Source organism: Theropithecus gelada, chromosome 14, assembly GCF_003255815.1.
Source record: "Theropithecus gelada isolate Dixy chromosome 14, Tgel_1.0, whole genome shotgun sequence".
Lineage (NCBI taxonomy): Eukaryota > Metazoa > Chordata > Mammalia > Primates > Cercopithecidae > Theropithecus > Theropithecus gelada.
Window position 1 is genome coordinate 2159505 of NC_037682.1, and position 22870 is coordinate 2182374.

Here is a 22870-nt window from a genome sequence, read left to right on the forward strand (position 1 = left end):
GCCACTGCCCACCCAGGCCAGGCACTCCATGCTGAGACTCTGAGAGAGCAGAGAGCCAGGGATGCCCATGGGGGTGGGCTCAGCAGGGTCTGAGGAGTTGAGGGCAGCCCGGCTCACCCCTCCTCCCCAGCTCCCACTTATTGAGTCCATGCAGATGCAGAGAGATAGCTCTGATCCGGTCCTCACCTACAGGGTCTCCGGCTGCCATCCCAGTTCAGGACCAGCACCAGGATCTGCAGTGGGCCCCTGGCTGGGCACACCTCATCCCAGCCTCCCCCTACCCCTGCCCCCCGATGAGCCTCCTCTTCTTGGGCTTCCAGGCTCTGCTGGTCGGACCTCCCCTCCCTGCCCAACGGGGATTGTGTTTCCCCAGGGAACGCTGCTGTCCCCCAGGAGCTCTGTGGCCTGGGATTTGAGGAGTGCCTGGGGTCAACCCCCCAGACTCACCAGTGCTACTTAACAAATGGGCCCAAGAGAAGGAAGCGCAGCCCCCGGGGGAGCAGCAGAGTCCCTGCTTGTCTGTGCAGGGGCTCACCCCCTCGTCACCAGGGGCTTGGCCATGAGCACCCGTCCAGCAGGCCCAGCACAAACTGCAGCCCCAGGTGAGCAAGCAGCACTCGGGATGCACTGACGCCGCATGGGCCCAGGCTCCGGGCCAGTCCCTGTGGACCTGGGGAGGACACAGCGGGGAGGGGACCTCATTAGAGGTGGTCAGGCAGTGGGATGGTGGCATAAGGACCCGTCCCTTTGAACTCCCTGGGAACTCGCCCTGACGGGGGCCAGGCAGAGGGCAGCAAGAGTCCCTTGTCCAGCTATGGGGGACAATCATGGTGAGCTACATGAAGCAAGGCTCACACGTGTGCACTAACACACACCCCCTCCAGGACACAGACCCAGAGACCACTGCACCGCACCCACCCACCACACGCACACTCGCAAGCATACACGCACACACATGCACACACACATGCACACACACACACTACCACCCAGGACAGTGCTGCACTCACCACCACTGCCATGATCACTTCTCTGCAGTCTCCAATAGCTCAAACCTCCCCAGTCTCAGCCCTCCAGGCCCGGCAGGCTGCCCCCTACCCACTCCCTATTGGATAAAGGAGCGAGCCAGGCCCAGAGAAGCTGTGGGTGAAGAGACTTGCCCAAGGCCACTCAGCAGGGCATGGTAAGCCCAAGTCCCCAGGTCCCTCCTCCACCCACATCACCCCACCCCTTCAACGGGGATCCCCTGGGTGTCCCGCCATGCCGGGTGCAGGGCTGGGAGAGGCATTGCAGTCAGGGTGCTGTGTCCTCAGTGATGAGCCCTGAAGGGCCATGCTAGGTGCCAGCAGCCGCCAGAGAGCAAATTCAATGCAGTTTACGTTCATTAAAAATGGTGCTCTGGGCCAGTGGGAAAACGTGTCCCCCCTGCCCCATCCTCCCCTGCCCCGTTGTCCCCCACCCCTGCCCCGGCGATTCTCCTTGTCTACACCTGGTGTGAGCCCAGGGGCTCTGCATGTAGCCGCACAATACCATTTTCTCCAGGTCTGGCTGTTCCCAGCCTCTGCCAGCATGCGGCTTCTGGCTGGCAGGGTCGGGCCCTGGGCTGACCTCCCCCCAATGCCTCCCTGCCAAGTCTGCCCTTCCAGGCACCTGAGAGTCTGCCCTGTGCCTCCTCCCTGCCCCTGGGCAACTCGGAGCTCTCCCAGGGCCAGCTCGGGCAAGGCCAGTGTTAGGGATGGTCAGGGGACCTAAAGAGGACCTCAGCCCACTTAACTCCAGAGGTCACCCAGACTCAGCCACTGGCCTGGTCCTGCCACCTGTGGGGTCCTGGCTTGGGAGAGGGCACCAGGCCGGCTGTGAGTGCCTTGTAGCCTGGCCTGGAGTGAAGAGGGGGGATGGGGATCAGCCTGGCAGACATCCTTATCAACCACTGAGGTCCCCAGAGCCCTGTGCCCACCTCAGCCATGGCTCTTTGGGTGGTGTGAGCCCCTCCAGTCCCTCATCTCCGGCACACATCTGCCCACAGATGTGGCAGCCACCCCGTGCTTGGCTCTCCCCAGGCCTCTAAGGCCCTCAGGCAGAGACCCGCCCTGAGTAGCCTGGTCCAGGGACCTCTGGGGCTCCTGATGTGGCCAGTGGGGCAGGAATGGGCTGGCAGCCTGCTGGGCTGGCCCTGAGGGGGCTGGGGGAAGCCAGGCCTCCAACCACAGTGTCCAAAAGGGCGTGGCTGCCTTGGGCCCATCCAGGCCCGAGATCCTGAGGGTGGGGTAGCCCCCGCCCTGGCAGGGCTGGAAGTCCGTCTTCGGACAGAGCCCGTCCTGCCCAGAAGCCCAGCCAAGCCAGCAACAGGGGTGCAGGGACCGAGTGGCCCAGCCCCCTGGGCAGGGTGTCAGGGCCGGAGCCCAGAGGACTGCGGTTCAGGCTTCAGTCCCAGCCGGCGAACCAGAGCTGGGCAGAGCGGCCAGCAAGCGGCAGCCAGGGTGCCCTGGGCACTCGACCCCCAGATACCCCTGCTGGAGCCGTAAAGGGGAGGCACCCTGAGCTCGGAGGGAGCATGGCCCCAGGGACTGAGCATCCGGCTCAGAGCGGCTCCGCAGAGGTTGGTAGCCTGGGGTTGACCACAGAGGTCTCTGGAGGGCAGACACGAGCCGCTGCAGGTGGGAGCTTGTAGGAGAGAAGGGTGCCCCCTGGATGGGGTGGGGACCATCGGAGAGAAGGGTGAGGGTCTCTAACCCCAGCCCCAGGCTCCAAGTGGGCTGAGATCCGTGGCCGTGAGGGTTGGCTACTGCCCATGACGGACTAGGGAGGTCTTGGTGAGAGCCGAGGTGGTGCTTGTGGAGGTGAGATTGGGCACCAGGCCTGGCCAGGGATGCTGGGAGGGGGCAACACTGTGTCTGGGGCTGTGAGGGTCTCTCAACGAGAACAAGCCCTACCTGGGGAGAAGTGAACAAAGAAAAGAAAGAAAGAGCGAAGGCATGAGAAAGACATGAGAGAAAGGGAGGGAAAAATGTGGAAAGGGAGGGCAAGAGCAGGGGCTGCCTTGAAGGAGGGAGAGGCGAGCAGAAGTGGGTGCAGGGTGGCAGCAGGAGGGGAAGGGCAGAGGGAGGGGCTGAGTTGCGAATGGAAGCTGCGTGAGGGTCCCGGGCACTGCCCTGTGCAGCCGACCCCAGGCGTGAAAGGAGGGGTCTCTCCCACATGGGCCCCACCTAGCAGGTGCCTGGGGCAGGAGGCTGCAGAGCCACTGTCTCATGCAGCTCCTTGGTGCTGCAAAGACGGGAGGTGGGAGGAAAACCAGAGAATCGAGAAATGGATGCTGAAGGAACGCGGTGAGGCCAGGCGAGGGCTGGCGAGATTGCCAAGGAGAGGACGGGCGAGGAAAATGGAGCGCCCAACAGAGGACGGGGCACGGGGGAGGGCTGGCTTTCCCTGGGACTGAGGAATGAATTTCTGCGCCCGGACTTGGACCCCCTGGGTCAGGACCCTGCCCTCCACTCACATTCAGGGCAGCACCTCTTCCGGCCTCTGTCCCTGCCTGGTCTTCCCCACACCCAGTTCTTGGGGGTTGAGGGGTTGGAGCCCCAGCCACGTCATCAGCTCCCTAGGACCCCCGCATGAGATGCGCACCTCCGAGCCTCCGTGTGTGCGCCTGTAATGGGGATGCTGGGACTGCGGCCCTGGCAACTGTTGTGAGGACGGAGGTGCTGGCTGCCCTGGTGCTCGCTGTGCCTCTTTAAATGGGGATGTCTGGACCTCAGGCGCAGAGGACCAAGGCAGGTCCACTTGACCTCAGCCACTAGGACTTCCCAAGGCCATGTGAGTCTCCCACGGCCCACTGAAGCTGGTCCTTCATACCCCATTTTGCAGATAGGAAAGCTGAGGCTCAGGGAGCCTCCAAAGCTTACCCCTGTCCTGGGAGTTGGCAGGGGGCGTCCACAGCACCAGGGGACACACACCAGGAAGTCTCCTGGGGAAGGAGGGCCAGCCCAGGGGCAGACTCTTTTCTGTGCTGTGATGTCTCCCCTGCACCCCAGGGATGATGAGTCTGGGAGGGGCTGGTCACCCATGAAAGCTTCGGGGAGGGGCTGGTGGCCAGGCCGGGCACCCCAGAGCTCCACAGGCAGACATGGCATGGCGGCGTCAGGCAGAGAGCTTGGTGGCTGGGTGCTATGGTAGGAAGATCCCAGTGCTGTGAGAGTGAGACAGGTGGTTGAATGCCAGGCTGGCTTGGCCATTCTCTGTGGGTGCCGGCTGTGGCTCCCGCCCAGGTGGGCACCACGTCTGAATAATGTATGAAGCCTCTGGTTGCATGGAGGATGGAAGCGCTTTGGGCAGCATCTGTGGGCAGAGCCTTCAGGGATGTGAGGTACATCTGGGCACAACCAGCTGGCAAGGAAAGAGGATGGCAGAGCCTCAAGCCGATGCCAGGGACTGGTCGCGTGTCCCGGAACGTGCCAAAAACCTGCCTCGTGAGCATGGCGAGAGCTCTGCCAGGGCAGTACCAGCTGGCCCAGGAGCCGCAGCGCTCCCGAGGGCCATCCAGCAAAGGCGGGAGGCGTAACCGGGCTGTCAGTGGGACCTGTGGGTGTCAGGGCTCCTTGTTCCCCTCCTGTGGGAAGCAGGCGCCGAGCGAGGCTGCATGTAGATGCCTGTGAGGGTGAGCTGTGGCGCAGGACACTGATTGCCGGGTGCAGATGAGGGCCCCAGAAAGGTCCCCCAGGTCGCCTCACTCGTGGCACAGGCCCGGCAGCATTGTGGTCAGTGACATGGAGGAGGACAGAAAGCCATGTGCACAGCACGCAGAGCAGGAGGAGGGGGGAAGAAAGAGCAGGCACGGGGCAAGTGGAGCTGCAGCCATGCCTGGATGCAGCAGGCAGGGCCACCCACGAACAGGGCGGGGCCCTAACCTCCGACCCAGGCCGGTTGCAGCAGATGGGGCAGAGATGTGAAACAGCTGCAGAGCGGGACGAGGGTGCTGCCGGCACAAGGCTGACCACGGAGCACATCAAAAGAGGTAGGGCACCCAGCGCAAGGGAGGTGATGGGCTGGTCAGCGGGACATCAAGCCGGTTCTGGACCCTGCTCTGAGGACAGTCCCTGATCCAGCCTCTGAGGACTAATGGGAAGCCAGGGGTAGAGGGGCTGGGGAAACAAGGCTCCATTGTCCAGTCTCAGCAGGGGGTCAGGGCTTGGGGCTCTGTGGAGGCCACACCATGAGGTTTCCAGGGTCATAGATACCCTGAGGTCAACACTGTCTGCCGGTGCATGGGCACCCCTCCTGTTGGATGTCTGGGTAGAGTTGGGGTCTGTCTGGCTGGCGTAGACACCTTTGGGACTGGGTGTGTGTGGCAGGCAGGCCTCGGCTGCAGTCATCCCGGTCCACACTGGTAGAGCTGGGGTCTGTCCAGCTGGCGAGGGCACCTTTGGGACTGGGTGTGTGTGGCGGGCAGGCCTGGGCTGCAGAGTCACCGTGGCTGGCACTGGTAGAGTTGGGGTCTGTTCGGCTGGCGTGGGCACCTTTGGGACTGGGTGTGTGTGGCGGGCAGGCCTGGACTGCAGTCACCCCGGTCCACACTGGTAGAGTTAGGGTCTGTCCGGCTGGCGTGGGCACCTTTGGGACTGGGTGTGTGCGGCGGGCAGGCCTGGGCTGCAGTCACCCCGGCCCGCACTCATAGCCTAGTCATGGCATCACCACTCTGGGGTGAGGTTGAGGCAGGAGCTCGGGGCCCTCATGTAGCCCTGGGTGGGCCATGAAGCTCAGGGGACTTCAGCATGGGAGGAGGCGAACCCATCGCCTCCCAAGTTGCATAGCAGTCCCAGCGGCGGGGGTCGGGGGACAGAGGGAAGCAGGTTTGGATTGGGTGGGTAGGGAACCCAGAGGAACAGACCCCTCCCTGTGTGCCTCTCCCCAGAGGTAGAGGCAGGGAGAGGTGGAAGCAGTGAGAGGTAGAGGCAGGGAGAGGTGGAGGCAGGAGAGGTGGAGGCAGGAGAGGTGGAGGCAGGAGAGGTGGAGGCAGGGAGAGGTGGAGGCAGGAGAGGTGGCGGCAGGGAGAGGTGGAGGCAGGAGAGGTGGAGGCAGGGAGAGGTGGAGGCAGGGAGAGGTGGAGGCAGGGGGAGGTGGAGGCAGGAGGAGGTGGAGGCAGGGGGAGGTGGAGGCAGGGGGGGGTGGGGGCAGGGGGAGGTGGGGGCGGGGGGGGGGGGGGGGGGGAGGGGGGAGGCAGGTGGAGGTGGAGGCAGGGAGAGGTGGAGGCAGGGGGAGGTGGAGGCAGGGGGAGGTGGAGGTAGGGGGCAGAGACACAGACAAGCCTCAGGTCATCAGGAGTTGGGGACTGGCATCTGAGATTCAGGGAGGATGGGGAGAGGGGAGGGCTGTGAGGGTGGGGAGCGGCTCTGTCTCCCCTTGGCTGTGCCTCCCTGGGGAGTCCTAGACAAACGCACAGCCACTGCACCCCTTCCTCCCTGCCAGGACCCTGCCCACTGTGGCGACCCCCAGGCTCAGAGCAGGCACAGGAGCCCCTCCTTTGAGAGACTTCCTGCCAGCTCCCCTCTGTGGTTCCTGATCCACATCGTGGGTCAGCGCTGGTTTCTTGGCAACTGCTAAGATCTGTAAGGGCAGGGAAGAGAGAGCTAACTCCTCCGTCTTTGGGTCCCTAGCACCTGACAAAATAAACTGCTGGCTAGGGAAAGATGGAGGGAGGGAGGGAGGGAGCTAGGAAGGAGGGGAGGAAAGGCGGGAAGGATAGAGGGAGGAGGGAAGAGGGAGGAGGGAGGATGGAGAAGGCAGGAAGGGAAGGAGGGAAGGACAAGGAGAAGAATGGAGGGAGGAGGGAGGAGGAAGGAACTGGACCGAGGCTATGGCTATAGAAGAATCGAATCGTGCCCTGGGCCATCCCAGGCAGGCTGAGAAGAAAAAGCCGGAACCAAGCCTGGGCTAGCTGGGTGGTTGTGGGGCAGGAAGTAGCCATCAGGATGGCAGCCAGAAGAGCAGGGAGCCCCGCAGAGGAGGGAGGCTGGGGACGGTAGGGGCAGTGTCGGGGTGAGGTCTGGTCTCCCCATGCCTCTTCCTAGGGATGAGACCTCAGGCTCCACTCCCCAGCTGTGAAATGGGTGAGAACTGAGGGTGGCTGAGGCTCGGGGTTGTTCAGGGCGGGGTGGGGCTCTGAACCCAGCAGGCCGGGCACCCAGGCCAGGGCTCCAGGGGAGGCCAGGTGGGGCGAAGGCCAAGAAGGGGCCGGGGCTGGGCAGGAAGGGCGTCTGGTGACCAAAGCCCTTTGCCTGAGCCAGCGTGGGAGGGAGGTGGGCTGGATGAGTCAGGGAGGCGCCAGGAGGGGCCTTGTCAGAGGCGACCCCCTCTGTCAGCCCCCAGGCCACTGAGCCCTGGGTACCAAGAGCCGGCAGGGGAGGCTGCAGACAGAGGAGTGGAGGCTCCTTGGTTTTGGGGGCTCTGAGTAGAAGCACCTAGGGGGTCCCTCAAGAGGCCCCCAAATGCTGCCCCATGGTGAGAAACCAAGAGAGGCCCTGCAGGAACCCCCAGGTTACAAAGCGCTGCCACTGTGAGAAGCCAACCCTGCTGGCTGGGGCTGGGCTTTCTGCCTCACCAAGCCTTTTCCCACCCAGAGGGCCCAGAGAGGGGCAGCTGTCCCCCCCCGGGGGCACAGCGCCTCCTCCCTGTGTGATGGGGTGGGGTCCACAGTCTCCTTTCTCGCGACCTCCCCGGGCTGACCCTGGGTTCCAGCTTGGCCATGAGGGCTTCGGCATGTAAAGCCCATGGGAGGCAGAGCCTCCCGCCCCCACCAGTTTCCGGCTCTCTGTGTCGCCCCCAACACTGGGCTGGTGCCATGGAGGGAGGCTCCGCCTCCCCCGCATCAACTCGCCAGGGAGCTCCGTCTTCCCAGGGTTGTGAGGGAAGCCAGCTCTGCAGGCCGATGTCCAAGTCCAGGCGTCGCCTCCTCCAGGGAGCCTTCCAGACCCGATCTGTGCGGCAGCGGCCCAGAAGGACCTAGGCGTGGGGATCCTAGCGGGAGGCAGAGGACCCTGCACATGCAGAGAGGGTCCGAGTGCTTCCTCCTGAGTGGGGGTCACCCATCTGGCTCCAGCCGCACAGAGCTACTCCCTCTAAGCTCTCCAGCTCTCTGCCTTCCTGCATTAGCTCTTGCCCACACCTGGCCGGCAAACCCCAGCTCATCTTTCAGACCCAAGTTCAAGGCCTCCTCCTGCTCCAGGCGGCTCATCACCTGGCCTCCCCAGGCAGAGAGGTGAGGGTTCTGATCGCTGGGGTGTCTCCCTCGCCCCCTGGCCCAGGACTACAAGGAAAGGGGTTGACTCCCTCCCTCCCCTCCATGCCCAGCAGGGTGCAGACACAACTGGGAAGGTGCTGGAGGCCCAGGGGTCAGGCTGAGCCAGCGCCAGGCACTGGGGGGCAGGTTCCCATCTCTACACCCCAGCCCCAGGCGGATGGTGTGTGCCCCTCCCGCTGCCCCACCTGTCACCCACGTGCTGGCCCCGGGCTGTCTCTGCTCCTGGCTCCCCTCCCAGCTTCGTCCCCAGCTGCCTCTCCAGGGAGGGGTGACAGCTGGCCCGTGCTACACCCTCGGGCCCCTCCCTGGACTGCCCCCTCCCTGGGGCGGGACCCCTGCGTGTGGTACAACCAAGGGGCCTGCTGATGGGGGCTCATGTGAGCGGTGCCCCAGAGCTGTGGGTGTGGGTGCTGCCAGCTGCCACTGCCTTTGCCCTGGCTTCCCAGATAGACCCAGACCCACACTCCGAAGCTGTGTTGTGAATGCTGTGGTGGGTGCCTGGTGGGGTCGGGGTTGCTGTCCCACGACCCTCTGGAAGCCTCAGCCATGAAGGGCCCCTGTGGGCACCTTTTCCCGGCACACTGTGCTGTGTTTCCCACTCTTGGGCTCTGCAGTGACTTGAGGGGGCAAGTCTATGACCACAGGGGAGGCTGGGCTCACGAGGGGACCAGAGACCTCAGCGCTGTGCAGGGAGCCCTGAGCCACCCTGGTTGGAGGCCCAGCCCTACTCTCCAGGCCTCCTGCCAGCTCCCTGTGGTGTCCAGGGGACCTGTGGTCCGGCCCGGAGGAAGAGTTCCCCCTCCTCTCGACATCCTGCCTGCAGCCCCTGCTCTTCACCAGAACCTCCTCACTCCCCAGGACCCCAGAGAGGACCCTCTCCAGCCGACCACTGGGCTCAGAACAGCCGGGTGAGGCGGCCACAGGAGCTGCCTGCAGGGGGCAGAGTCGGGACGGGGACCGAGCCGGACACTCATTCTGGAAGTGTCTGCAGGGGGACGTTGGAGGTGGGCAGCTGGGAGTGCCGAGCTGCGGACGAACATTGTCAGGCCCTCGGTGGGGACTGGGAGGTAGAAGTGGGGGGGGGGTCTGTGGAGAAAGGAGAAGAAGGGCCAGCGTCCCGAGTCGGGGGGTGGTCGGCAGTGGATGAGGACGCAGGAACAGACCTGAGCTTGGGGAGTCCCACTCAGAACAAGGCATCCGTCAGGGTTCTGTGCATTCTGGTGTCCCTGGCTGGCAGCCAAGCCCCGAAGTGGAGCCTGGGACTGTGAGGGTGTGGGGGTGTGCCGGGGTGGGAGGTGGATGGAGCGCCCCCCTCCACTGCCTGGCCCCTTGGGCTGAACCTTGGGCTTCGGAGCCAGAACAGACACAGGAAATCGCCTAATTGCATTTGCGCAGGAACACCAAATCCCTCGCAGCTGCACGGGGCTGAGCCAGGGCCACGGGCGGGGTCGGCCATTTGAGAGTCCTGACAGCTCTGCTGTGCATGCCAAGGGGCCTGGGCCGTTGGCCGGGGGGCGCCTTTCCCAGGCCAGAGGCCCCCACCCCACCCCAGGAGAGCTGCCCCCCTTTCAGTTCCCAGAACAGAGCCCAGCTGTGGAATAGTGAGGGGGTGAGGTCATGGGGAGGGGGCCCGCATGACTCACATCCTGGGGTAGGGGAAAGGGAGGAGACGGGGAAGGGGCCCAGAGGCCTCCACGTCCTCAGTCTGCTGGGTCAGAGGCCAGGGGCTGGCGGGGCTTCTCCCCAGCCTTGGGTTTTAGGGGAGACACCAGGAGATGCTTACTCTGCACCCCCACTCTGTCCTCCAGGCCCCTAGCCAGGGAGAGCTCAGTCGGGGTGATCTTTGAGGGGCCCCAGTTCGGCAGGGATGATGTTCCCAGAGTACACACCTGGGCCTCGTGCCAGGACCGCACTGCCGTTGTCAGGGCAATGGCAAGGCAAACAGTCAATGTTTGCCTCACTAAACAGCCTCACTAAAGTGAGGCTGCGGCACCCGGAAGGGATCCCTGGAGGGGGACGTGGTCGCCTTGTTCCCAAGCCTGTTTGCACACACACGTGAATGTCAAGGGTTCCCGTGTGTGAGCACGAGTGTACTTGTATGTGCCTATGGGGTGCGGGCGTGTGTGCCTGTGTGGCTGGAGTGTGGGCTCGTGGAGAACGTGTGTGAGTCGGGTGTGCACCTGCGTTTGCCCCGGGCCTGGGGAGCCCGCGCACGGCTGTGCTCCATGTGTAGGGCATGAGCTGTGAGCAGAGCCAGGGCCTTTGTGGGGCCGTTGGGGCCCGGACTCATTGCCCACAGGGGTGCACCCGAGGAAACGTGTGCACACGAGTATCTGGGGTCTCTGCACCAGTGTGGGCTTTTAAGCTCTCCTCTCCCCTACGGCTTGGTGGAGGGGGTCTGTGGAGCTGGAATGAGGGCCCTGGACCCATCGGAAGCCCAGGTCCAAGGAGGAGCTGGGGCTCCATCTCATGCCCCAGGCCCAGGGGCACACACCCCAGCTGAGCCCTTGCTCACATGGAGGGGCTGGGACATGGGAACACGGAGAGCAACATGGCCAGGCTTCCCCTCCATGGAACCCCTCCACCTCCTCAACACTCTGCCCCAGTTCTGCACCACCCTCCGTTTGGAGGGGCTGGGGCGTGAGTGAGTATGAGGGCCCCTGCGCCCCAGGCTCTGCCTCCCCAGGTGGAACGAGGCCCAGCAGCCCCCAGCCATGCGGAGGCCGGCAGAAGCGGGAAGCTGGGCCTCATCTGCCCGGATGATGGGAGCCAGGTGTGGGGAATTAAGTGGCTTCCTCGGGGGCCGGGAGTTGAAGGCATTTCTGAGGAGCAGGACAGGCAGGCGGATTCGGGGGCGTAGGGGGCGGGGTGCACAGGCGGCTGGGTTTGCGTGGCTGGAGTCCCCTGTGGCTTCGGTGGGGGGAGTGGGCCTTGAACTCGGGCCTGTGGAAGGGCCTGGCTTTTGTCTGAGAGGCTTAGGGGAGACCTAGGAGAGATTAGATCATGTGCTGGCAGGGCTGTCTGGCCAGGGGACTGGGGCCTGGTGGGGATCAGGCTGCAGGGTCAGGCAGCGGACACTGGCCGGGAAGAACTGAGACCCCAGCGGCAAGACCCCAGCCCTGCTCCCCGTTCTGGCCTGGGCGCCCTCCCTGGGTCTGGGATAATAAGCCCTGTAGGAGTGTAGAGACCCTGGACCCCCGACTCAGGCTCTAGGAGGGCGATGGGAGGCAGGGCCACGACAGCTGAGGCCGAGGTATCTGCAGGACCCGGACTGTCTGAGAGGTGCCAGGCCGGGGCTCTGATAACCGGGTCCAGGCCAGCCTGTGTCTACCTCTGTCCCCCAGTGGGGCATGTGGGACCCCGAGAAGCCATGGTTTCAGTCTCTGAGAGCAGAAGCACTCCCTTACCTCAGTTTCACCATTTTTGAAATGGCTCAAATGACCGGGCGAGGTGGCCCATCCCTGTAATCCCAACACTTTGGGAGGCCGAGGTGGGCGGATCACCAGAGGTCGGGAGTTCGGGACCAGCCTAACCAACATGGAGAAACCCGGTCTCTACTAAAAAATACAAAATTAGCCGGGTGTGGTGGTGCACGCCTGTAATCCCAGCTGCTCAGGAGGCTGAGGCAGGAGAATCGCTTGAACCCGGGATGCGGAGGTTGCTGTGAGCCGAGATCACACCATTGCACTCCAGCCTGGGCAACAAGAGCGAAACGCTGAAACAAACAAACAAAAGAAACAGCTCAGAGAGACTCCGCAGAGGGCTCTGAAATAAGGATGGGGTGGGGTTGGGTGAGCCGACCCTGTAAGGTGCCCCCAGCTATGGGGTTAGGCCCAGGCAGGAGCCCACCGGTCTGCTGGGCTTCTGTGAGCAGGGCTGGTGGTGGGACAGGAGGTGTCCTGCCTGGACATGTGCGGGGCCTCCTTTCCTCAGCCTTGGACCTCATGTGGGGCCCCCTTTCCCCAATACACCCTGCCTTTGGGGTGCAGGAGGGAGCACCAGCAGGTAGGGTGGAGATGCCGCCTGGCGGTGCACTGTGGCCAGTCTCCCTGGACTCCAGTATCTTCTTCCTGGGCCCTCCAGGGTCACCTGGGTCTAGGTCCTGGCTCTACCTAGGGAGGAAGGTGGGCTGGGAGAGGGGGACAGAGGATCTTTTGTCATGTCCTTGAGTTTCTTCAGGCTTGAATGGGCCTTGGAGTCCCACCTTCATCCCCACAGGGCACAGGGGTGCCCAGATCCTCACAAGGCCCCGGGACCCTCGCCTGGGTCAGAGGGCACCTCATGACCACGTGGGCAGCCTCTATTTAAAGATGGACAAGGTGAGGCCTGAGGGCCAGCCTGGGACTGCCCTCGTGGACCAGGGCTGCCCACACTGTGTGGCCCAGCAAGGCCCTGCATAGACAGGAGGAGTGGGTGCAAAACCGCGCCGGTCTCGGCTGTGGCGTGACTGTCCCTCTGTGTCCCCCACCAGGCCCACTGCTCAGTGGAGCGTGGAAGACGAGGAGGAGGCCACCCGCGACCCATGCCGGCAGGAGAGAGACCGGCAGCTTCAGGCCCAGGATGTGGACGGAGGCAGCCATGTCCCCGAGCGGCCGGAGCACGAGATGCTGTGAGCAACCCCCACCGCATGCCCGGCCTCTGACCCCTGTCCGTGCACCCTGGGGCCTGAGCTGAGGGGGAGGTCAAGGGCCTGAGCTTGGGGGTCCCAGTGCAGCACGGGAACAAGGAAGAGCCCCCAGAAGCAAGCACGGGAGGGGGCGAGTACTCCTGGGGTGAGGGGGGCTGCAGCCCTGGGTGAGGGTCTGCTAATGCCTGGCTGCCTCCTGGACGTTGACCCAGGCTCTGTGCTCGTGAGCTGGGCCTTGCTTGTACTGCCTCTGACCCCAGCCACGCAGCCAGCCCCTGGGCCCCCAACCAGACTCCCCCGCCAATGACTCACAGAGCCACGTCCAACTTGGCGGCCAGGCTGGCTTGCTTCCTCCTTGGGCCCAGGAGGCCTCCGCGGCTGGGCTGGGCTGTTTTTCCAATAATGCTCCCCTTCCTCCTGGCCTCTTTTGTTCCATTTTCTCCGAGTCAGCAGCCTTGGGCAGAGTGGGGTTCAGCGGTCACCACGGTCAGGCCCTCGGCCGCCCCCGCCAAGAGCCCTAGCTCTCCAGGAGCTCACCCTGCCACATAGGCGCTTAGGAGGAGCCTGGGGATCAGGGCAGCCCTTGGGGAGCCCCAGGATGATGGGGGAAGCATAGCCCTGCCCTAGGGAGCCCCAGACTGATGGGGGGGGCCCAGCCCTGCCCTAGGGAGTCCCAGAGTGATGGGGGAGGCCCAGCCCTGCCCTCAGGGAGCCCTACACTGATGAAAGAGGCGCAGCCTTACCCTCAGGGAACCCCAAACTGATGGGAGAGGCATAGTCCTGCCCTCAGGTAGCCCCAGACTGATGGAGGAGGCACAACCCTGCCAAGCCTCAAGGAGTCCTGAACTGATGGAGGAAGCACAGTTGTCAGGCTGCCCCAGACTGATGGGGGAGGCACAGCCCTACCCTCAGGGATTCTCTAACCACAGGAGACACAGCCCAGAGCCAGCTCTGTGGCAGACAGGGTCTCCCACACTTGGAGCCCAGGGCCTGAGCAGGTGCCATGAGGTGAGTGTGGGCCCCGAGCAGAGGAGGCAGCAGCCGCCCAGTCCTAAGCTCCCCCCTGCTACCCTCAGCCTCAGCCTGAAGCCCTCGGAGGCCCCTGAACTGGATGAGGATGAGGGCTTTGGCGACTGGTCCCAGAGGTCAGAGCAGCGGCAGGAGCATGAGGGGGTCCAGGGCGCCTCCGACAGCAGAGAACCCCCCCGGTGCAGGAGTCCTGAGGGGGAGCAAGAGGACAAGTGAGTGAGGGCCCCGAGGGTGGGCAGTGGGCAGAGCGGGGCTCCCGCCGGGCCTCGAGGGTGGGCGCTGGGCAGAGCAGGGCACAGCAGGCTCCCTTCAGGCCCTCAGCCTGCGCCTGAGCAGCCACCCCATCCTCCCCTTTCCAAGCCGCCCCTGAAATGCCCCCATGGCCAGGAAAGGGGGAGAAAGGAGGGGAGGGAGGAAGAGGGCGAGACAGCATGGTGGCCGGCAAAGGGCCGCGAGGAAACCTCATTCTGGGGCTCTCCAGGGCCCCTGGGCCCCATCCAGGCAGCTGCGGGGCCAGGCCCAGTGCTGCCACATCAGCACACAGCTGCGGCCGCTTCCGTAATGGAGGCTGAGAGCCGCCGCCGCCCCTTCCTCCCTCGGGGCTGGCTGATCTCCATTCCCACGGAGGGGAGCAGGTATTTCCAGATGTGCATGCCGGAGAGTGGGGTGGGAGGACACACTTTCCAGATGTGTGGATGTGTGTGCCGGCCTCAACCCCAGCGGGCCCAACGGGGGCTGCGTGCAAGCCCCACCTCACTACCCCTGCCCAGCCTGCTCAGGGTCCTTGCTGCTCTCAGATACTTGCGGCCACGATGGGGCCGGCCCCACCCACTCTGCGGGGCCCGGGCCATCTAGGACCCCAGCCCTGCTCAGAACCCCCTTGCCTTGAGTGGGACCAGAGCCCGTGGCTGGGCTGACAGTTCTCCCTGGTCGGGGTCCTTCCTGCCCCCTCTGAAGTCCTAAACCAGCCTGGAGCTCTCGGGACCAGTGTTGCTGAGCGACGCTGCCTTGTCCTCCTATAACCAGGGCACCGGTCGTGGTCTGGCACAGTGCTCGCCGCCCCCTCCCCAGGCCTCAGTCTCCCCCACACGCTTGGGAGTCAGCGGCCCTGCATTTCTGAGCCGGGGCAGCACCCTTCTCCCTGGCCTCGGGCCTAGGCGGGCCAGGCTGCTCCTAACAGCAGGGGGCGCTTTGACTCTTCCGTGAAACCCAGCTCGAGAAGCCGCCCTACCCCCTGCACCTGCCAGGCTGCTCAGACTGGCTGCTGAACGGGCCCTCTGTGTGGCCGCTGCTGGCTCAGACCCCTGCCCACCTTGGGCGGGTGGGTCTGGGTCTTGGCTGGCACGCACACCCAGGGGCCTGAAATCATGGAAAATTCGAGAATTTCCCATCTTCTCCTCCAGGTTCAGTCCTGCTCAAATGCAGAGCCGCTGGAAGCTGCCAGCTGGCTGGCCTCCCCTCCCCCGCAGCCGGCAGCCCCTTGGCCCTGCTACTCAGTGGCCTGGCCCCTGCCCCTGCCTAGCCCTCCAAATGACCCAGCCTCCAGTCCCCCACACACCCCAGGGCCCCTACAGGGAGCCGAGCAGGAGTGGCGGTCCCGGCAGCCTGGCCCCCCGGGCACCTCACCAGACCAACTGGGTGGGCGGGCAGCTGCCAAGCTGAGGCCCAGCCAGGAAGCTGGGGTTGAACCCAGCCTCAGTGCCTGGGGGCCCCTCCGTCTGTAGAGCCCCGCCTGGGGGGGACTGGGCAGTTCCCCAAGGGCCTCAGGCCCTGACACAGGGACCCAAGCAGAATGCGCCGGGTCTGAGGCCGCTGGACCTTCTTTCCCAATGGGCTTGGGTCTCAGATCCCTTGGCACTCAATTAGCCTGACTACCTGCATTTTACAGATGGGGAAACTGAGGCTTGGAAAAAGGAAGGGGTCAACCAAGCAATCCAATGGCCCTAGAATGGTTTTGCCTTCCTTTCCACCCACAGGCCCGGCCTGCATGCTGGTGAAAAGGAGGACGGTGATGAAGTCCACCTGGAGGAGTTGAGTCTGAGCAAGGAGGAGCCAGACCCAGAGGACACTGTCCAGGACAACCTGGGGGCCGCAGGGGCTGAGAAGGAGCAGGAGGAGGTGATGGCTCCACCTCAGAGGGTCTGACTGCACCCCCACCCCAGGGATGAGCCTGCCTTTGCTGTCTGCACCACTCTGTGGGCCCTGTGGGTCTAGCCCAAAGTGGGTCAGCACCCCACACCCCTAGACCTTGCAGCCCCTTCTGGGCCCACATTCTCAGAGAGGATGAGGCTCGGTGACCCTCTTGCAAGATCCGGAGACATTTCCCCAGATTCCCTAGTCCCTCCCCACCAGCTCTAGAACGGGAGCATGTCAAGGCCACAGAGAACCTGGGGCTCAGGGAGGAACAGCATTTGTTCCCACAAGTGCTGGGCAGGGCAGGAGGGATACCAGCAGAGGGTCACCTGGGATGTCTGTTTTGTCTTGTTTCTTTTCTAGCACCAGAAATGTCAGCAGCCCAGGACACCCAGCCCCTTGATCTTGGAGGGGACCATTGAACACAGCTCACCTCCCCTGAGCCCCACCACCAAAGTAGGTCAAGCTGCAAAGCCTGCCATCTTCTCCCCTCTCCTGGACTCATACCCAAAAGACCAGTCCCACATGCCAGCCACAGGAAGACCAGGCCCAGGCCCGGCTTTTGTCAGCTATCCCCCGCATTTCCTGATGCTCAGCAAAGCCCCGTGATATAAGGGTTGGGGGTTGGATTAGTGGATGGAGTAGTTGTGGGGATGGAGGGTGGGCTTTACCTCAGCTGCTGCAGGCCTGTGTCTCTCTCCACCCTCTGCAGCTCATCGACAGGACCGAGTCCCTAAACCGCTCCATAGAGAAGAGGTCTGTCTGTCTATCTGCTTTCTGGGCTCAGATCTTAGGTTTCCCCAAGAGGGGGTTGAAGGGAGTCACAGGGTGGAGATCTGGAGACCGAGGGGCGCTCTGAGGGAGGCTTGGGCAGGTTGGGAGAAGCCTTGTGGGAGACATGGGGCCTGGCACATCTTCTACCCTCCAGTAACAGTGTGAAGAAGTCCCAACCAGACTTGCCCATCTCCAAGATTGACCAGCGGCTGGAACAATACACCCAGGCCATCGAGGTATGATCTGGCTCCCGTCTGCTGCCAGGTCCCTCCTCCATCCTGGCACCATTCCTTCATTCAACCAATGCCCTTCCATCCAATCAATGCCCCCTTATTCAACCAACACCCTATCCAACCAATGCTTCTCCATCCAGTCAGTGCCCCTCTACCCAATCAGTGCCCCTCCATCTAATCAATGTCCCTCCATGTAACCAATGCCCCTCTGTTCAATCAATGCTATTCCATCCAACCAAAAATCTCCCATCCTATCAACGCTCCTGCATCCAGTTAATGTTCCTTTATACAACCAATATGCCTGCAACCAATACTCCTCCAATTATTCAGTGTTTCTCCATTCAATCAATGCCCCCATCAGAACAATACTGCACCATCCAATCAATGCCCTTTCATCCTATCAGTGCTCTTCTCTCCAGCCAATACTCCTCCAGTCAATCAACCAGTACTCCTTAATCCAATCAATGACCCTCCATCCAATCAAGATTCCTGCATCCATCCAATACTACTACACCCAATCAATGCCCCTCCATCTAATCAATGCCCCTCCCATCCAATCAATTCTTCTCCATCCATCAATGCTTCTCCATCTGACCAATACCCTCCATCCAACCAATACTTGTCTATCCAATTAATGGCTCACCATGTAACCGATGCCAATCCCACATGCCAGCCCCTCCATTCAATCAGTATCTCTCCATCCAGTCATTGCTCCTTCATTCAACCAATACTCCTCCATCCAATCAATGTCCCTTCATCCAACCAATATTCCTTCATCCAACCAATATTCCTTCATCCACCAACTCCTTTCAATACAACTAATACACCTTCACCCAATCAGTACCCCTATTCGTTCAGTGCTCCTCCATTCAATCAATTCCCCTCCATCCAACCAATGTTCCTCCAGCCAACCAAAACAACTTCATCCAATCAATGCCCCTCCATCCAATAATGCCTTGCATCCAATCAGTGGCCTTCTAGCCTATCAATTTCCCTCTAACCAACCAAAATAGTTTCACCCAATCAATGCCTCTGCTTCCAATCAATGCCCTTCTATTCAACCAGTACTTCTTTATTTAATCAGGACATTCCCATCTAACCAGTATCCTTCCATCGAACCAATACTCCTCTCCTAAATCAGTGCTCCTTCATCCACCCAGGGCCCCTCCATCCACCCAGTACTCACTTATCCAACAAACACTCCTTTATCTTGCCAGTATTCCTCCATCCAGTCAGTGCTCTTCTGTGCAACGAATGCCCCTCCATCCACACATTACTCCTTCACCCAATCAATGCCCTTCTATTCAACCGGTACTTCCGATTTCAACTTATTCCCCTTCAACCAACCAATACTCCTCCATCCAACCAGTACTCCTCCATGCAATCAATGTTCCTCTACCCAACCAACATCCTTCTATCAAACCAATATTCCTCCATCCAATTAATCCCTCTCCATCCAACAAAGTACCCCTCCATCCTATCAGTGCTCCTGTATCCTACCAATATTCCTCCATCCAACCAGTACTTCCCCATCCAATCAATACTCCTTCATTCATTCAGTGCTCCTCCATCCAGTCAATACCTTTCCATTCTACCGGTGCCCCTCCATCCAACCGATACTCCTTCATCTAATCAATGTCGTTGCATGCGATCAATGCCCCTTCATTGAACCAATATGGCTCTGTCCAACCAATACTACTCCATTCAATCAATGCCCCTCCATCTAACAAATACTCCCTCATATAATCAGTACCCCTCCATCCAATCAATATTCCTTCATCTATCAACACCTTTTTGTACAACCAATACTCCTCCATCTAATCAATGCTCCTCCATCCAACCAATACTCTGCAATTTAACCACTGTGCTTCCATCCATTCAATGTCCCTCCATCCATTCCGTGGTCCCCCAGCCCTACCCCATGAGCAGCATGGAGGCAGACCCACATCTGTCCTGTGCGCCATCATCTCCCTGATGCTCTTCAGGACCGGGAGGTGTCTCACAATTGCATTGAATGTAGGAAGGCACATGTTTTCAGTGATTCCCCACTCTAGGGCTGCACTGGGAAAGCACTCCCAGGGAAAATACGAACACAAAGCAAGGGGTTGCCCAGTGTGACCCTCTGATGTGACCACGGTGGCTGTTCACTAAGGTAATCCTGATGCTTTGCCTCCTCTGCAGACCGCTGGCCGGACCCCCAAGCTAGCCCGCCAGGCCTCCATAGAGCTGCCCAGCATGGCCGTGGCCAGTACCAAGAGTCGGTGGGAGACGGGTGAGGTACAGGCTCAGTCTGCCACCAAGACTCCGTCCTGCAAGGTAAGGTCCCCTCCAGGGGCAAGGCTAGGCTGCAGAGCCAGCACCTGGGAGTTTAGCAGCAGGCCAGTTTTCTTTGTTAAGGCAAGCGTGGGACTGTCCAGCATGAATGTGGGTAGACAGAACACTGAGGCACTGCAGTAGGGTTGGGTTCACCCTTGCTGGTGTAGAAGGCTGTGTTGTTTGAGTGGAGGTGGATGGCACCTTTATCCCTTTCCCTGCCACTTCCACTGGGATCATACAGAAAAAGGGTAGGTAGGCAGGTCCCAGGCCCCCTGACCAGGTAAGGCAAGGCAGGAGAGAAGGGCCCAGGGCTTCTACTCCCCGAGATCCAGGGGTCTGCACTTGTGACATATCCTTCTGCTGCCCCCAGGATATTGTGGCTGGAGACATGAGCAAGAAAAGCCTCTGGGAGCAGAAGGCAGGCTCCAAGACCTCATCAACAATTAAGGTAGAGCCTTAATGTGGTTGGTGCAGGAAGGGTGGGTGCAGCGAGAGAGGGCAAAGAGGGACTGTCCTCTGTGCATCTGTGAGGGCTTCCCAGAGGCAGAGGCATCATCTTTCTGCTGCTCTCACCTTCACTCTTGGTCTCCTTCCCCAACAGAGCACCCCATCTGGGAAGAGGTATAAGTTTGTGGCCACCGGGCATGGGAAGTATGAGAAGGTGCTTGTGGAAGGGGGCCCGGCGCCCTAGGCCTCCTGTCTCGGTGAGTCCCCGGCAACCCGTAGAGTGGGACGAGGTGCACGCACGTGCACTGTGCTGGGAACTTGGCAGCCTGGAGGGGGCCTGGAGCCCTGTTGCATGCTGCAAGGGTGGACCCCGAGTTGGCCAGAACCCAGACCATCTCAGTCTCCCAGCCCTGCACAGATGCTGCCTCCCTCATCTGACACCAGATTCAAACTCTCTGTTCACTTCACTGGAGACAGCCCGGCTCAGCCACTGCTCCACTAGGGAAGCTCAAGGCTCCCATCTGGGACTCCCCAAAAGCCCCAGCAGGGCTCATGAGGGAAGTGAGGGGCAGCCTGGCCACCACAGGGCTAGCATTGAAGAAAGCAGGTGGCATGGAGCCCAGGTTCCCTGACCATCTGTATGCTGGTGGTCCATAGAGGGGCAGGAACTTAGGTCCTACTCCCTGTCCCAGCCGAGAGTCATTCAGAGGTCCTGATGCCCTCCCCATCCCATGCTGCAGACAGAGCAGTGCCACTCCTGCCATGGTTAGACACACATTTATTAGTGACCTGGACCCCAGGCTCCATTTCCAGCACCCATCACACCCCAGGGTGGGGCAACTGTCCTCCTACCATCTTCCCTGCCAAACCCTGACTCTCAAGCAGCTGTGGCAGAGGCTTTTTCTGGTACCTCTGTGTCCCTCTCCTGTGGTTGGTGACCCCTGCCAGAGCCTGGCTGACTGCCAACTGGGCGCCTTCACTCTCCCTGCTGGGGTCAAGCCCCTTCTCGGTCCCGCTTGGCCAGGCTGTTCCCACAGGGTTGGGACTGAGGGCTCCCTCCTCATCCAGCGGTCAAAGCCTGGGCGTGGCCAATGCTGAGACCCTCACTGTCCCACCAGTGAATCCCTCGAGTTCTGCCCCTCAGGCTGTCAGCCCCGTTAGGGGACGCAGAGGGGAGCAGTGAGAGGGGTCACGCTGGGCCCTCCTCTAGCCCCTCCCTGCCTGCCCCTGAGCACTTGTATTGGTGCCAAGTCTCACGCTGGCTGAGGCTCCCCCTGCACCCTAGTCCCAGGGTCTGGCTCTGCCATCAGGAAGAGCACGCAGCAAAACTGCTGACTGCTCCTGAGGCCGATGGCCAAGCCAGCCTGACCGCACCCATGCCTCAACAAGCAGAGATCTGCCCCCAAACCTTTGACAGCAAAAGGGAGGAACAACGCGAGGCCCAGGCCCCTGAGCAGCCTGGCCTAGGTCAATAGGTGCGGTCCTCCGCCATTTTCCCTAAAGTTTTCATCCCAAGGCCCCCATCCCACATCCCAACGCAGACCCCTTCTCTGTTCCCCTCACACCACTGCAGCCCAGGGGCTCCAGTTCGTCCTCTCTGCCCTTTCCACCTGACCACCTTCCTGACACCCAGACTTCCCTCAGCACCCCGTGTGCCCTTCCCAGGCTGCCCTGCACCCCATGCCCCTTGGGCCCTGGTGCATCTTCATGCAGTAACTATGGGCCCCCAGCTAGAACCTCAGCCCCCTCTTCTGTCCACCTCATGGTTCTGGGCCCTGGGGGCCGTTCCGGCCACTTCACTGGAGCCTCCAGCCAGTCGCTGTGCGGTTGAAGTTCTTGGGCTGAGGGTTCAGCTCCAGGATGGAGCAGACTGTGGGAGGGGGCCGGGTGGCCTCCTGCAGCTTCCGGGCGTTGAAACGAGGCCGGTACAGGAAGGGCAGGCGGGTGAGGCCGGCTGGGGTGCGCTCCCCACCGCTGGGCCCCGTCAGGCGCCCTCGGGCCTCCACCACCGACATGCGGTACAGCACAGCATCCCACATCCTGGAGGCCCGGGAGGCGGGGACCCGGGGAACGGCAGGGGTGGGCGCCTCCTGCTCTGTGGGGGCGGGCACCTCCGGCTCCAGGCTCTGCCGCGGCCCTGGGCACGGAGGCTCCGGGGCCTCCTCCAGCAGCTGCTTCTTGAGCCGCGTCCAGCCACTGAGCCGGGGCTTGGGTGCAACTTTGGGGACAGGGCATGGGTGAGGGCCTGATGGTGGGGTAGGGGATGAGGCCCAGGCGGGGCTGGACACTCGCTCGGCCTCAGCGGCAGGGCCAGCCATGGGGGGCTCCTCCAGTTGCTCTCCACCAGGGCCCACAGGGGTCAGGTTGTGCGGTGAGGACTCCAGCGAGTGGCAGGTCGGGGCTATGGGCACCACGACCCTGGCACTAGCTTCTCTGGGCACCGAGGCATGGAAGCTGGGTGGCGGCCGTGGTACAGGGGGCTCCTCAGGCTGGGGACTGGCAGCCTGGGCTGTGGTGGGCAGTGGGCGGATGTGAGCCACTGGGACCAGGGGCTGGGCCCTGGGGAGACGTGGGGTGGCATCTCCGTCCTGGCTGTTGGATCCCCCTTCTGGGGCTGTCCTGGGGGGCTCAGGGGTCCCGTCGTGTGGGGATGGTGCCAGCTGGATGTGCACCTGGGTGATGTGGGTGCCCCCAGCCACAGGGGCTGAGACAGGGACGAAGCCACTGGGGGGCCGGGCAGGTTCTGGGGCCGGGGCTACAACCTGGGGCCCCGTGGCCTTGTGAGCAGCTAGAATCCTGCGCTGGGCGAGGCCGACAGACAACGTGAACTTCTGCAGGGGTGACGCCATGTGGTAGATGACGGGGGTGTGTGGGGAGCGGGGTAGGGCAGCCACTGTGCGGGGAGCCTCAGTGGGGCGTGGGGCTTCAGGAAGGCGTGGGGCTTCGGCGGGGTGCGGGCCCTCAGCAGCGTGTGGGGCTGTGACCTCCTGGTCGTGGCTGGCCTCACTCACGGGGGAC

The 22870-nt window shown here is 62.3% G+C and overlaps 1 protein-coding gene across 7 annotated transcripts in view; it reads left to right on the top strand.

Moving 5' to 3' along the window:
• Positions 1-22870, top strand: part of LSP1 (lymphocyte specific protein 1) — a 38740-nt gene that overhangs the window by 14029 nt on the left and 1841 nt on the right. Inside the window, exons 2-11 of one of the 7 annotated variants that reach the window (XM_025356745.1) lie at positions 155-602; positions 12765-12902; positions 13997-14161; positions 15926-16067; positions 16446-16538; positions 16795-16838; positions 17011-17092; positions 19271-19405; positions 19776-19853; positions 20007-20109. In XM_025356745.1, coding sequence (XP_025212530.1) covers positions 12898-12902; positions 13997-14161; positions 15926-16067; positions 16446-16538; positions 16795-16838; positions 17011-17092; positions 19271-19405; positions 19776-19853; positions 20007-20096 — 834 coding nt within the window. In that variant the 5' untranslated portion in view covers positions 155-602; positions 12765-12897 and the 3' untranslated portion in view covers positions 20097-20109. Of the gene's footprint in view, positions 1-154; positions 603-2285; positions 2600-3649; positions 5012-12764; positions 12903-13724; positions 14162-15925; positions 16068-16445; positions 16539-16794; positions 16839-17010; positions 17093-19270; positions 19406-19775; positions 19854-20006; positions 20110-22870 lie in introns of those variants that run through there. The other 6 variants (XM_025356744.1, XM_025356742.1, XM_025356746.1 and 3 more) reach the window with 6 other exon arrangements.